This window comes from Phaseolus vulgaris, chromosome 8 (genome assembly GCF_000499845.2).
Source record: "Phaseolus vulgaris cultivar G19833 chromosome 8, P. vulgaris v2.0, whole genome shotgun sequence".
Lineage (NCBI taxonomy): Eukaryota > Viridiplantae > Streptophyta > Magnoliopsida > Fabales > Fabaceae > Phaseolus > Phaseolus vulgaris.
In genome coordinates, this window is record NC_023752.2 from 56835773 (window position 1) to 56847674 (window position 11902).

General features: G+C 31.7%; 2 protein-coding genes and 1 long non-coding RNA gene across 3 annotated transcripts; 2 read left to right on the forward strand and 1 right to left on the reverse strand.

Annotated features, from left to right (window-relative positions):
* Positions 1 to 259: 259 nt before the first annotated feature.
* Positions 260 to 2536, forward strand: LOC137825839 (uncharacterized). Its single transcript, XR_011083367.1, has 4 exons — positions 260 to 446; positions 600 to 809; positions 1012 to 1057; positions 2208 to 2536. It is a non-coding gene; the product is annotated as an uncharacterized lncRNA (long non-coding RNA).
* A 2360-nt stretch (positions 2537 to 4896) lies between these two features.
* On the forward strand, positions 4897 to 7018 carry LOC137825798 (protein LURP-one-related 14-like). Its single transcript, XM_068631588.1, has 3 exons — positions 4897 to 5257; positions 5904 to 6131; positions 6847 to 7018. Exons 1-3 carry the CDS (start codon positions 4991 to 4993, stop codon positions 6976 to 6978), a joined length of 627 nt encoding a protein of 208 aa, XP_068487689.1. The 5' UTR covers positions 4897 to 4990; the 3' UTR covers positions 6979 to 7018.
* Positions 7019 to 8993: 1975 nt separating this feature from the next.
* LOC137826170 (amino acid transporter AVT6C-like) lies at positions 8994 to 11384 on the reverse strand. Its single transcript, XM_068632042.1, has 5 exons — positions 10975 to 11384; positions 10412 to 10564; positions 10007 to 10210; positions 9454 to 9919; positions 8994 to 9334 (listed from the first exon to the last, which is right to left on the reverse strand). Exons 1-5 carry the CDS (start codon positions 11333 to 11335, stop codon positions 9217 to 9219), a joined length of 1302 nt encoding a protein of 433 aa, XP_068488143.1. The 5' UTR covers positions 11336 to 11384; the 3' UTR covers positions 8994 to 9216.
* Positions 11385 to 11902: the final 518 nt, after the last annotated feature.

The following is an 11902-nucleotide window of genomic DNA, read 5'->3' on the forward strand; positions in this document are numbered from 1 at the left end:
CACCAGCATTACCAATACAATATATTATATCAATAATATCTGGTGGGTCACCCAAGGATATTTCAAAAATACAGTTTAACCTATATTCTTTTAAACAAGGTATATATATGATTAATTTGGTCCTTTGTATTAAAACTTAATATAGTTTTCACATGCATGAGGATAATATAAATGTAAAATTAAAGTTAGTTCTTTTCATTTTAATTAATTGACTCATAACGTGTGCATTATGATAACATGTTCTGTGGAAGGCGAAGGCCCAAAACTTTTTTAATTCTGGGCTTGTTCCGAGACCAATGTAAGTAGAGCACGACAACATGGTTTTCCTCCTGCACAACGTACCTCGTACTACCGTTGTTGCTGAAAACCGTTGTCTTTGAATTCGAGATACAGTTGATCTGAACCATGGTCATTGCAGGTGGGAGAATGGTGAAGAAAGCAAAAGGGTAACGTCATTTTTCTAATGTTCCTGCTTGGTGTTTTGGTTTAGAAAAATGCTCTATAACCTTAAATTTTATAACAAACTTTGCCTTCTTTCTTCTTATTGATCCTTGCCTATATTGGTCTGTGATTGAACCTATCTAATTTGAAATGGCTAGGTGAAGATAAGCATTAAAAAGCACAGCGAAAAAGTGTTCCACTGTGAACAAGGGCTCTAGAAACTCTAGCCTGGTCTCTACTACGAAAGAGGCAAATCAGGATGGTCATAAGGTCAGGAAGTTGTACATTGTTGCAGAAAGGATGAAGCAGTAGGAGTAGGAGTTGCACATGTTTGAATACTATCATGCAATCATATTTGGACCACTGGGGTTAGTCACTTCTTTTTTATCTTTTCATCCAAACCATTATACCTCAATTTTTCTTTATTAACTTCTCTTCTCAATAACGATTTGTCGGAATGATTTGGCTATGCTTGATTTATATGTCGATATAAATTTACGTACCTACCTTGTGTGTTTATTGATCCAAAGTATTGGGTTACTTCTTGTGTTAATGGGATGCTAAATGCAGCATTCTTTGATACGATCAACCAGATGGGGACAAGAAGTGGTAAAAGGTACACTTCAGAAATTTTGCATTTTATATTTCGTTTGGTCTTTGTTGCAGTTTTAATGTTATTTGATAGTATGACAACTGCTGATAAAAGCTGTGAGCCCAAATAAATACTTAAGTATGATACGTGGGTAAGATACTCTAAAGATGTTTTCAAAAACTTAAGATAGGATATGGATTAGATACTCTAACAAAAAAATATAAAAATGAATTCTATAGCCAAACCAGTGGAATTTAGCACTCCTATGCAGCAAAATGATAATTGGAACTTCAACCTTTAGCAAAAGGCAAAATAGTATTTTGGGGTAGCATTTGTGATGTTCTCTTGGAGAAATAGTTTAAATTCTCTGTTTTGATGAACACCTGGAAATAGACAGGAAGGATAGAGGAAAAATCAGCACGATCAATATGAAGAAGTCTTGTTTTTGTGATGATTATGATCACAACTTGAAAAATAAATCTTGTGATCAAGAGATTCTTAGTCCAACCATAACAGAATATCCTCTTTCTGTGATCAACATTAAATAACATTCATAAAGTGTTAGCCCTACACAGATGTTTTTTAATTACTGTTTGACTGACTGTATCCTCCTCACTCCCGTCAGCTTTTACTCATGGTTTGTGTTCAAGAAATCCTGCGCCAGAATCTTGGGTATCACGTGCATCTCCACTAATATCCTTAACTTTGCCTTTGCTTTACTATATTTTTTAGACAAAAATCGAATGTTTGAATGAACATAAACCAAATTTCCTACTTCTTTTGGAGTCATTTTTTTCTTTTCAAGCAATAATCTGCTCACATGACGAAAAACAGGGCTCTTACTAGAGGTTTAAAAAATTTGGAGTAGTATCTACTATGAAGTTAGTTCAAACTTCTCTGTTATTTTATGATCATACAGATTTGGCTTATGACTTTATATTTTCCCTTTGGATAAATGTGGATCATATACTGCAATCAGTACTTTCTTCTTCAGAAACACAATAACTACCATATTTTCATACTCCAGGCTAGTACTTTCTTGCATTTGGACTTCATTGTGATGATGTATATTTTAAACAGAATCAACTTACGATTTTCCTTCCATAACATAGTATGTTTTGTGGGACATTATGAATGCAATGTTATGTTCATATTTTGTGCATGTATTGTACAGGAATTAGAGTGTTCCGTGTTGGCACCGGGTCACTAAATAAATTCTACAGGTGATGTGTCTTAAGAAGACAGTGTTGGATGAAAGACCTAGAGGATGACTTTGTCCCTTCCTAGGATTTTCACACAGTTTAGTTGTTGTTAAAGCATCAGTAGTCTTGTTTAAATTGTTAGCTACAATTTTGTTAGAAAGCAAAATGTTTATGCGTATTAGAACTCACTCAGAGTTTACATGATTATGTTACTGAAGAATTTCTTTAGTGTAGTGTAAAGTGTTTAAACTCTCCTATAGTGTAAAGTGGGAAAATCTATGTAAAAACAAATATCACAGGGATTGGGAGTCAAAGATATAGAGCTGTTAAACAAATACTCTAAATGAAAGTGGAGATTGTGGCAGAGGACCTCGGTTTATTGAGAGACATTGTTCAATCAAAATACAGAACATGGAGAAACCTTAATGAGAATATAATGATGAAAAACAAATCTTATTGGTGGAGAGATTTAAGAGGGGTTTGCGTTCCCAAAGGAGATGGTTTGATAATAATATTAAGTGAAAAATAGGAAAGAAAACTAAAATTAAGTTTTGGGATGATAACTAGTGAGAGATACCTTTTTACATATAAAGTATCCTAGGATATGTTAAATTATAACTCTAAACACTTTTTTTAAATGGCGTGTCGTATCGGATTATCGATGACGTCGATACTCGTAAGACACATTCAAAAAAATATTTATTAAATTTCTAACAATTTTAACATGGTTTTAACACAATTTTAAAAATCTAAATACAATATTTTTTTTAAAAACTCAAATTTATTGTATAAATTTTTATTATGATTATAAAATTAAGAAACAAAGGATACCATATCTCCGTATCGTGTATGAGATACATGGATGTTAACTCAACAAAAAAAAAGGATGTCATTAGCAGAATGTGGAAGCTAGAACAAGAATGAATGAGAATAGAAATTGACTTAGAAGATGGAATGGTTTGTGTCAGCAAGTAGCACAATTATGGCAGGATATATTACAGAAGACTATAGATAAGGAGGATACAGAAGCTATGAAGACCAACCTTAATTCATGGATAGTAAGCCTGATATTAGGTTGATTAAGGGATTTTCAATTGAGCAGAGATTAGAGATTAGAGGATTTGGGATTTAGGTGTAACTAGGGAAAGAAGTTAGGGTTCTTCTCTTTGATATGTTGTCTAACTTCCCCTTATTTTATAAAAACATAAAACATTTATATAACTTTTACTAACTCACACCTTAACACATTTTCTTCATAAAAAAATAATATAATATAAGTAAACTTTCTATTTGAAAAATTATCTCAATTTTGAGCGTCGTTGTATAACCAAACAGAGTATATTAACTTAATAAATATCTTTAATAGAGTTGCAAAATATATTTAGAGATAGCTAAACTAATTTAATTTTTAATTTTAAAATAATTTCACACATTTAACGTTGATTAAGTTATGAATGTTTATTAAATCCGGTTATCTGACGACCTAACTTATTTGAAGTGTTGAATTAACTTTTACAAAATTATATTATTTTTAATTAGATTGATTGTAAAATTTAGAAAAAATTCAAAATTTTAACCCAATTGATCTAACCAATTAACATATTCAATAGGTTGAGTTGGATTAAAAAAATGCAGTAACTCAACCAAATCAAATTCGATATTTTCCTAATGGATTAGATAATTATGACTTTGTCTCAAATCCTGCCTAATCCAATCCTTGAATACCATAGGTTAAGCCAAGTTAAAGTTTGTATATATTACAAACTAAAAATTATAAATAGAAACTGTTGATTAAATCAATATAAATATTTTTATTTATTTAAAATATTTTGTGTTGCTTTTAAGGTAGATTTAGTCTACCCAGAGAGCATCCATCTTTGACGCTATCTTTCCATAACAAATCACTTGAAGGAATATGTTGAAAAGGTTCAAAAATCATCATTTTTATAATTTTTTAGGTTTAAAGCATAATTTATCATTAACCAAGTTCTTACTTTAGAGATGATAGTATATTTTTACCCAAATACATATTAAAGACTCGAACCAAATCACGTCCTTCATTCGATTACTTGTAAAATATGAAGTACACATTTAATGTTGACTTGGTTCTTCTAAATGTTTTCACATACATTAAATATCAATTTCAACTTGATACATTGTCTCTAAAAGGTGCAGGGTCAAGTGTTTTTCCCCCTAAATTTCAAATATTCCTCAGTTTGAACTTCGAGAGAGATATTCTACAAAAGTTTTCAGCCAACCTTTTTGAATCAAGATTTAAACAAAAAATATCCTTTGAGAAAATAAGAAAAGAATAATGAAATAAGTTTTTCTATATAAGTTAAAACTATAATCACAAACTAAAAATTTAACTGTTTTAAAAAGTTAAATGTAATTATTAAGAACGGGTATATATTAATTGTGTCTAAATTATTTTTAGTAAATAACAGATTTACAGAAGAGAACCGTCAAAAAATTAAGGCGATCAAAGTCGTGATCTATCTTCAGGTCTCGGAGCTGACTATGAAAAGTCATTTTGAATTTCTGATTGGTAATAGACAACAAGCTCGTGTTAACAAAATTAATTAACTAAAATAATGATTCCTTATCTCACTTTTCCACCGTGTTTGTTCTGATATATCAAGAACACCAAACATGAGAGAAGAGAAGCAGTTCAGCTCTCAAAAAATATATAGTGTTTGCTTTCTGCCCTATAAAGCAACAAAATCTAAGCAAAAGCTTGTTTCTGTAAGCTCTTATGGAGGGCAGTGCTCCTGAATTGCCATTGGAAGCAGTAGAAGGGTTCCCCATGATGAGTGTTGTGGACGATAGTTTCTGTGTAACTTCCCCAACAGAAATAACTGTCAAAAAGAAATACTGCGGAGTCTTCTTAAACCAAAGATACAAAGTATTAGATGTTAACGGCAATCTCTTGTTTCAAGTTGATGGCTCAAGCCTAGAGTTTCGCAAGAAGAGAATCATGCGTGATGCTGCTGGTTCCCCTATACTTATAATGCGTGAGAAGGTAAATATTTCTCTTCTTCATGCATGAATATCGTATCTATGGTTTATCTAGTAGTTTGTTAGATTTATCGGATCATCCATAAATATATAGTCTCGTAAGAGTTAGAGAATCTTGATAAAGATAAGATTTGATAGTATATGTTGAAGTGAGAGGATTAGAAATAAAAAATCTCATGAATCGGGTTTGTAAAGTTAAATTAGACTTAAAATTCATTTCTTAATAATTATATCTTATTCAGACAAGTCAATAACGACCTAAACCCAGAACATTTAAGGTAGTAAAGAACACGTGTGCTCTTAACCTAAATTTATTATATGTCTATATGTGACGTTTTACCTGATATATATAAAGTCAGTCTTAATTTCGTGTCTGCCGCCGTTATGATTCTTTCTTTACTGTCTGATTAATGCTAATTAATCCAAATCATCGTCCTTATTTTCTTTACATTATTCATTTACATCGACCTCTAACCTAAATGACCAAAGGTCGGCCCAAGACCCATAATTCAACAATATCATATACAACTATACAACTATTTGATACCATAATATGATTACTTTAACATAGTGTCTCATATTGATGAGTGATAGTTTGAAATATTGGTGTGATATGAATAAGATATTGAGTCTGTTATGACATGTTGAAGATTAATCTGATATCACTGAGGCATCGGTGGATGGTTCATAAAGGAAGAAGCTCTGAGGAGAAAGATCTGATATTTGGGGTTCAAAGATCGCACCCTCTTGACATTAAGCCACGGCTTGATGTGTTCATGGCCACCAATATGAAGAAAGGTATGAGCAGCTTTCAACTTGTTGGAAGCCACATCGACAACTCCTGCAAAGTTTACAAAGGAGACACCATCATTGCAGAGGTGCGTACCTGCTTTCACAATTATTCTGCAGATTTTAATCTTCAGCTTTGCATAACTTGTTCAACTAAAAGTATGTGGACATTCTCTAAAGTGTTCTTTAGCTTATATTCTAACCAAGATCTTGTTGAAGACAAAATACAAAATAAAAGTGAGATTTTTTTTTGAATTTTTACCTTTTTGTTAAATAAAATTTGAAATAATAATCATTTTTTTTATATATGTTTAGAATTTTTTTAAAATTTGTCATAAAATATTTCAATCTTTATAAAATAAATATCTTATAAAATTCTTCCACCAAAATGATCACCTAAATTTATTTAATTTAACTAAAGAAATTTGAATTTTTTTAGCTGGTTAGGTACATTGAATCTAAAAAATAAGACACCTCTGTATTGAGTTGACTTTAATAAATTTTAAATCATGAACATGTCCAGTAGTCTATGGTGGGTGTATTAGGAGTATCCTTTTTGTTTTAACTCTTTAAATCTAGAAAAATGTTCAAATTAAATAAACATTCCAATAGTATTTATAGAATTAAATTAAAGAAATGAAGTAACTCAAACTTCTTTTATAAATTAAATTAATTTATGTATCTATTTTCATAAAACTCTGTCATTTAACTTTTCAATTAGTTGAGATTAATTTTTTTTTCTCACTGAGTAAATTATGAAATAATTTTAAAAGAAATGACTGATAAATTACAACATGTTTGCAGGTAATTGATGTATATCCAAGGAACAATTTCAGCAATTGGACAGAAAGCTTTAGAGTCAAAATAAATGCAGGCGTGGACTACGCTTTCATTGTTGCCTTACTTGTAATACTCACTGTGAATGATTACGTATAAATGTGGAATAAAATTGTTAATTTCATTGCATCCATTTTTTTAATATGCTCTAATGAAATGCAATAAAATTCTCATTCTTTAAATTCTTTTAAATTTATTAGAAGAAAGATATTCGTTACAGTGAAATGCAATAAAGGGATTTTTCTTTAAACAGTTTATTCAATCCATATTTGCATGCAAATTATGAGAACACTTTTTTCATCTAATCTAGATAAGGCATTAAGGAAATTTTGTTTTCAGTGTGCATTTAATTTTTGGATAATATTTTTAAAATATGCTTATATTAAAAAAATAAGTAATATATAGATAACTAAGGAAATTGCTTATTTTAAGCCATTTGTCTTCTGCCTGTACTACCAGCTGAGCTGTGCCTCCTCCACCCATATGACAGAAAACAAATTGTTAAAGAATTGATGGACAAAACAGCAAGACAAACAGTGAATAATTTATTAAATATATGAACAGTGAAGTTGACCAAGATTTGTTCAAACCAATGGACAGATACCACATACCACCAAGAAGTTAACAAGCATTGTATTTGCAATTGGGATATGGCCAGAATGTGTCACCTTTCAACATTAAATTTTTTATTTTAAGTAATGAGACTAGTTTTTTGTATTTGGAGGATAGAGATCTTATAAATGACTAAAATGGATTTTACATATGGTAAAAAAAGTGTTGTTTATGTAGTAATCTATTGAGCATTGGGCTTGTTCAAGTTTAGAAAATAGAAAGTAATATAGAGTAAACATAATTAAAAAATAATTTTCAGTGAACATAATTAAAAACTTAGTTATTGGATCCAGAAGATCCCTCTGATTGAGGTAAATTTATTTAATTTTTATATCTTTCACTTTTCGAAAACTATTGTCATTTGAAAGTTCTTTGCGGGTGACATCCTATAAATCAACATATTCAAAATAAAGGTTTGCATATTTGTTCTATGTGTATGCTTTGTGAAAAGCACGAGGAATCTATTCAGCATTTTTTTTAATGCTCTAATGTTTTGCGTATTTGGAGTTGGGTTCGCCAGATTTTTTCTATTTCTCATTTCTCTAATAAGGATGATTTCTCTCTTTTATTAAAAGTGACGGTAGTCCTTTGGTTAAATTGATTAAGCTTGTTGTGATAACCTTTTCTATTTGGATGATATGACATATGAGGAATTATGCTCATTTTCAGGATAAGATTGATGTTTCTAGGACTATTTCGGTTATTAAAGATTTAACTCGTCTAGTGGGTAATTCGTCTAAAACTTCAATGAAGAATGATATGTTGGATTTCAAATGTGATCAAGTTTTTTTTGTATTAATACTCGTACTGGTAAAGTTCTTCGTCCTCTTCCTGTTAGCTGGGAGTTTCCTTCACTAAGTTGGGTTAAAATTAACACTGATGGGGCTGTTAGGAATATCCTGATTTTGTTACTTGTAGAGGTATTTTCCATGGGAGTATGGAAGAATTTATTGGAGCTTTCTTTGCGTTTCTTGAAGCTCAAACTGCTCTGGTTGTTGAGTTTTATGGGATTATACATGCTATGGAGGAAGCTCAAAAGATGAGACTTACTAATGTCTGGCTGGAATGTGATTCTATCTTGGTTTGTGTTGTGTTTACTATTAGGACCTTTGGATGTTTCGTAATCGATGAAATACTTGTCTTAATTACCGTGGGAAAATCAGGTTTAGAGTTACTCATATTTTTTGTGATGGGAATGTGTGTGCTGATAAGTTGACTAATTTAAGATTTATTCATAGAAAATCTTTTCATTGGTATAATAGGATACCATCTAGATTGTTCTTAGAATTCTTTATGAGTAGGTATAATCTACCTATGTATCGTTTTTGTTAACATGAGTTTTGGTTTAGTCCTTCCATATTTTTATATTTTTTTAAATATTTTTTTAATAATACTTTTTTCATGAAAGGATTGTTGTTACTTGAAATGTCAATATAACTTAGATGTCAAATTGCATAATACCTAAAAGCTTTTATTTAAAAAAAAATTAAAGACTCAAACAATTTAGACGATCTTAGTTTGTTTGCGTACTTTTATTTTACATAGCTACATATGCCAATTTTACAACAAACAAATAATAATGAGATCCAATACCATCCTAAAAATTACAAACACATGGGTGCATCGAATGAATGTCCTATTGTCTTCCTCTTGCTCTCTCCACGGATCAAAACTTTTATAAATGCTAAGAAATAGAAAAAAGTAGAAAACACAAATGATGAGCTTCTACTGAAAAGCTTTGTATATGTTGGTGGAGATAGCAATTACACTAGTTATTGCAGCTAGTATGATCATAACTAGTGCAATGATTTTGTCCCTTCTAGTTGCTATACCGTTAGAATCCCTGTCATTTTTTGAAAGAAAAACAACTTAGAATGGGGTTTTGTTTATTTATTTGGAAATTACAAGTCTTAAATGGAAGATAAATGAATAAGATTATGAGAGAAAGGAGTAGTCGATTACCTTAGAACAATAGCACCAGGGAAGACAAAGGAAAGGCACACAGTAGATGTTGATCCCACAAACTGAAAGATGTACCAAATATCTGGAACTGCTACAGCAGCAATGTAGCTCAAGACTAGTAACACTAGAGTGAGGCTCACAAATCTCTTAGTGTCGGTTGCTAATAGAGGCTTCTTGGAGAAGAAGAATTCATCTATGTTGGTTCTCAAGGAGAAGTTCAGAAGAGGAAAAGTGAGTATAACATGAAATCCATAACTTAATCGAACTAAAACATTGAGCAAGGAACCAATGGCAGATCCAGTATTCTGGTCAAAATTGACGAGAATATCAGATTGTGTGGAATCTCCAAACAAGAGGTAACCAAATAGTCCAATAGAAAAGTAAATGGCTGCACAAAGCAGTAATGCTAATCGAACTGCTGTTGTCATATCTGACGCATTGGCAAGTTCAAACCCAATTGGATGTACTGCAATGCAATTAAAATCAATTATCAGCAACCAAATCTTCTAAAAAAAAAAGGAAAGGTGGCAAAACCACCAGTAATGATAAGTACCATTAAAATGAAATGTGTAAGCTGTGACAATCACTGGAACTGCAGTAAACAGGTCAAAGAAAGAGGTTTGTTCGTCTAAACGAGGAATCAATTTAGGAGACTCTGTTCTTCCTTCTATAATAGCAATCACGGCTAACACAGTACATGTTGTAACAAAAGCCACAGCAAGAAAAGTTGATATTGCAGAACTGAACTTCAAAGACTCTGCAACCAATACACAAATGGTAGGACACAAAATAAAATGTTAGTCCTGACTATGCACATTCATGCACATCTCATATCAATAACAAAAGAAACAAAAGTTCTACTTCATTTTCTAATACAAATTTGACTATCAAACTACAGTGTAGACATTTTCACCTAATTAAATACCAAGAATCAAACAGAAATGCAATGAGAACTTACCTACACGACGGTACAAGACCAATGGAAGCAAAATCAAAAACAAGATAACTAACAAAGCAAATTCCCTTGAATTCCACCAGTGAACTCCAAACCACTGTTGCAAAACACCAAAGTGCACTTCCCCTTCGCGTTTATTCCCAGAAAACACATCCGCTGTTCATTGCATCAAAATAACACTTCAAATAATTACTACAAGTTCATAATTAATCTAAGTAACTCAAGTTAAGTTCATAATTCATCTTGGAACAAATTTTTTCAGAGGGATTTTCATAAAGACTTGTAAAAGAACAAAAATAGAAAGAAGTGCAATGACTTTCTTTATAAACTAAAATTTGTTCATGGATAAAGTAAAAAATTAAAATTTATAAAACTTCAACAAAAATAACTTTCCCATGCACTTTTGTAAAAAAGTCAAAAAAACAAGTAAATGAGTTTATCTATAAGTAAATTAATTTTCTTCAGGGGAAAATTGTCATTATAAGTCTTTTCATAAAGCTGCTATCAAACAATTTTGTGCATGATCAAATTAAACAACTTAAAAAGTAGGTTAAATATTTGCTTACCAGCAATAATAAGGTACATAATTAAACACCCCATATTAGTAACTACAACAGCGATCTGAGCTGCTACAGCTCCCACCGGTCCAAAGGCCTCTCTCATAACACCAGCATAAGTTGTAGTTTCTCCGGCGCGTGTGAACCTCATCAGGAACTCCACCGAAAGTTCTGCCAGAAACGCAATTACCAGAATCAACACCAACGCCGGAATCACACCCAGAACCTTCAAGGTCGCGGGAAGAGACATTATGCCGGCACCGATTATGCTGTTGGCGACATTGAACACCGCGCCAGAAACCGTCGCCGGAGGAACACCACCCTTGGAGCCCGGGAGGAGAGGAACGCGAGCTCCGGCCACCGGCGACATCCTGGCAGTGGTGGAAGAGATGATTATTTGTAGGGTAGTGAGTAATGTACATGATTGTTGGATTTATAGTTAAATTTCCAATTATTAAGGTTGAGAGATTACATAATGCCATTGGTGAATTGACATGAAAGAGAATAAGATAGAAGGGTAAGATTGTAAATGTAGGAATGCGAGGATTCGGAATCGTCGATCACAGATGGGAGTAAAACGTGGTGAATGTGGACAGCAGCAGAATGAACTTGGACAGGAAAGTAAGGAAAAGTGGTGTTGCTCTTTTTCCCTTATTGGTCAATTGTTTATCCTTTCAACCCAATCAAATATTGGTGCATTTAAGTTTAAAAGTTTAAACTAAAGTATTAAAATATTAAGAATTTGCTTACAGCATAATAATATATCTTGATAAAACATTTAGATATTTATTACCTTTAATATTGGGTAACAAAAGTAAAATTAATGTTTCATTCTGTCTCATATTCCTGATACATTTATATATTTATTGTACTTCTAAAAAGTCAGAGAAGTGTGAGTCCTCTCTTAAGTTTTTCAAAAGAATTTTACTTGTTGTCT

What these genes read in the sequence shown, in the direction of transcription:
- LOC137825798 (XM_068631588.1), top strand. Translation starts at nt 4,991, where the DNA reads ATGGAGGGCAGTGCTCCTGAATTGCCATTGGAAGCAGTAGAAGGGTTC. An exon ending in TACTTATAATGCGTGAGAAG is followed by an intron (nt 5,258 to 5,903) that starts GTAAATATTTCT and finishes GACATGTTGAAG; the next exon opens with ATTAATCTGATATCACTGAG. An exon ending in GAGACACCATCATTGCAGAG is followed by an intron (nt 6,132 to 6,846) that starts GTGCGTACCTGC and finishes ACATGTTTGCAG; the next exon opens with GTAATTGATGTATATCCAAG.
- LOC137826170 (XM_068632042.1), bottom strand. Translation starts at nt 11,335, where the DNA reads ATGTCGCCGGTGGCCGGAGCTCGCGTTCCTCTCCTCCCGGGCTCCAAG. An exon ending in TATGTACCTTATTATTGCTG is followed by an intron (nt 10,565 to 10,974) that starts GTAAGCAAATAT and finishes TGCAATGAACAG; the next exon opens with CGGATGTGTTTTCTGGGAAT. An exon ending in TTACACATTTCATTTTAATG is followed by an intron (nt 9,920 to 10,006) that starts GTACTTATCATT and finishes ATTGCATTGCAG; the next exon opens with TACATCCAATTGGGTTTGAA.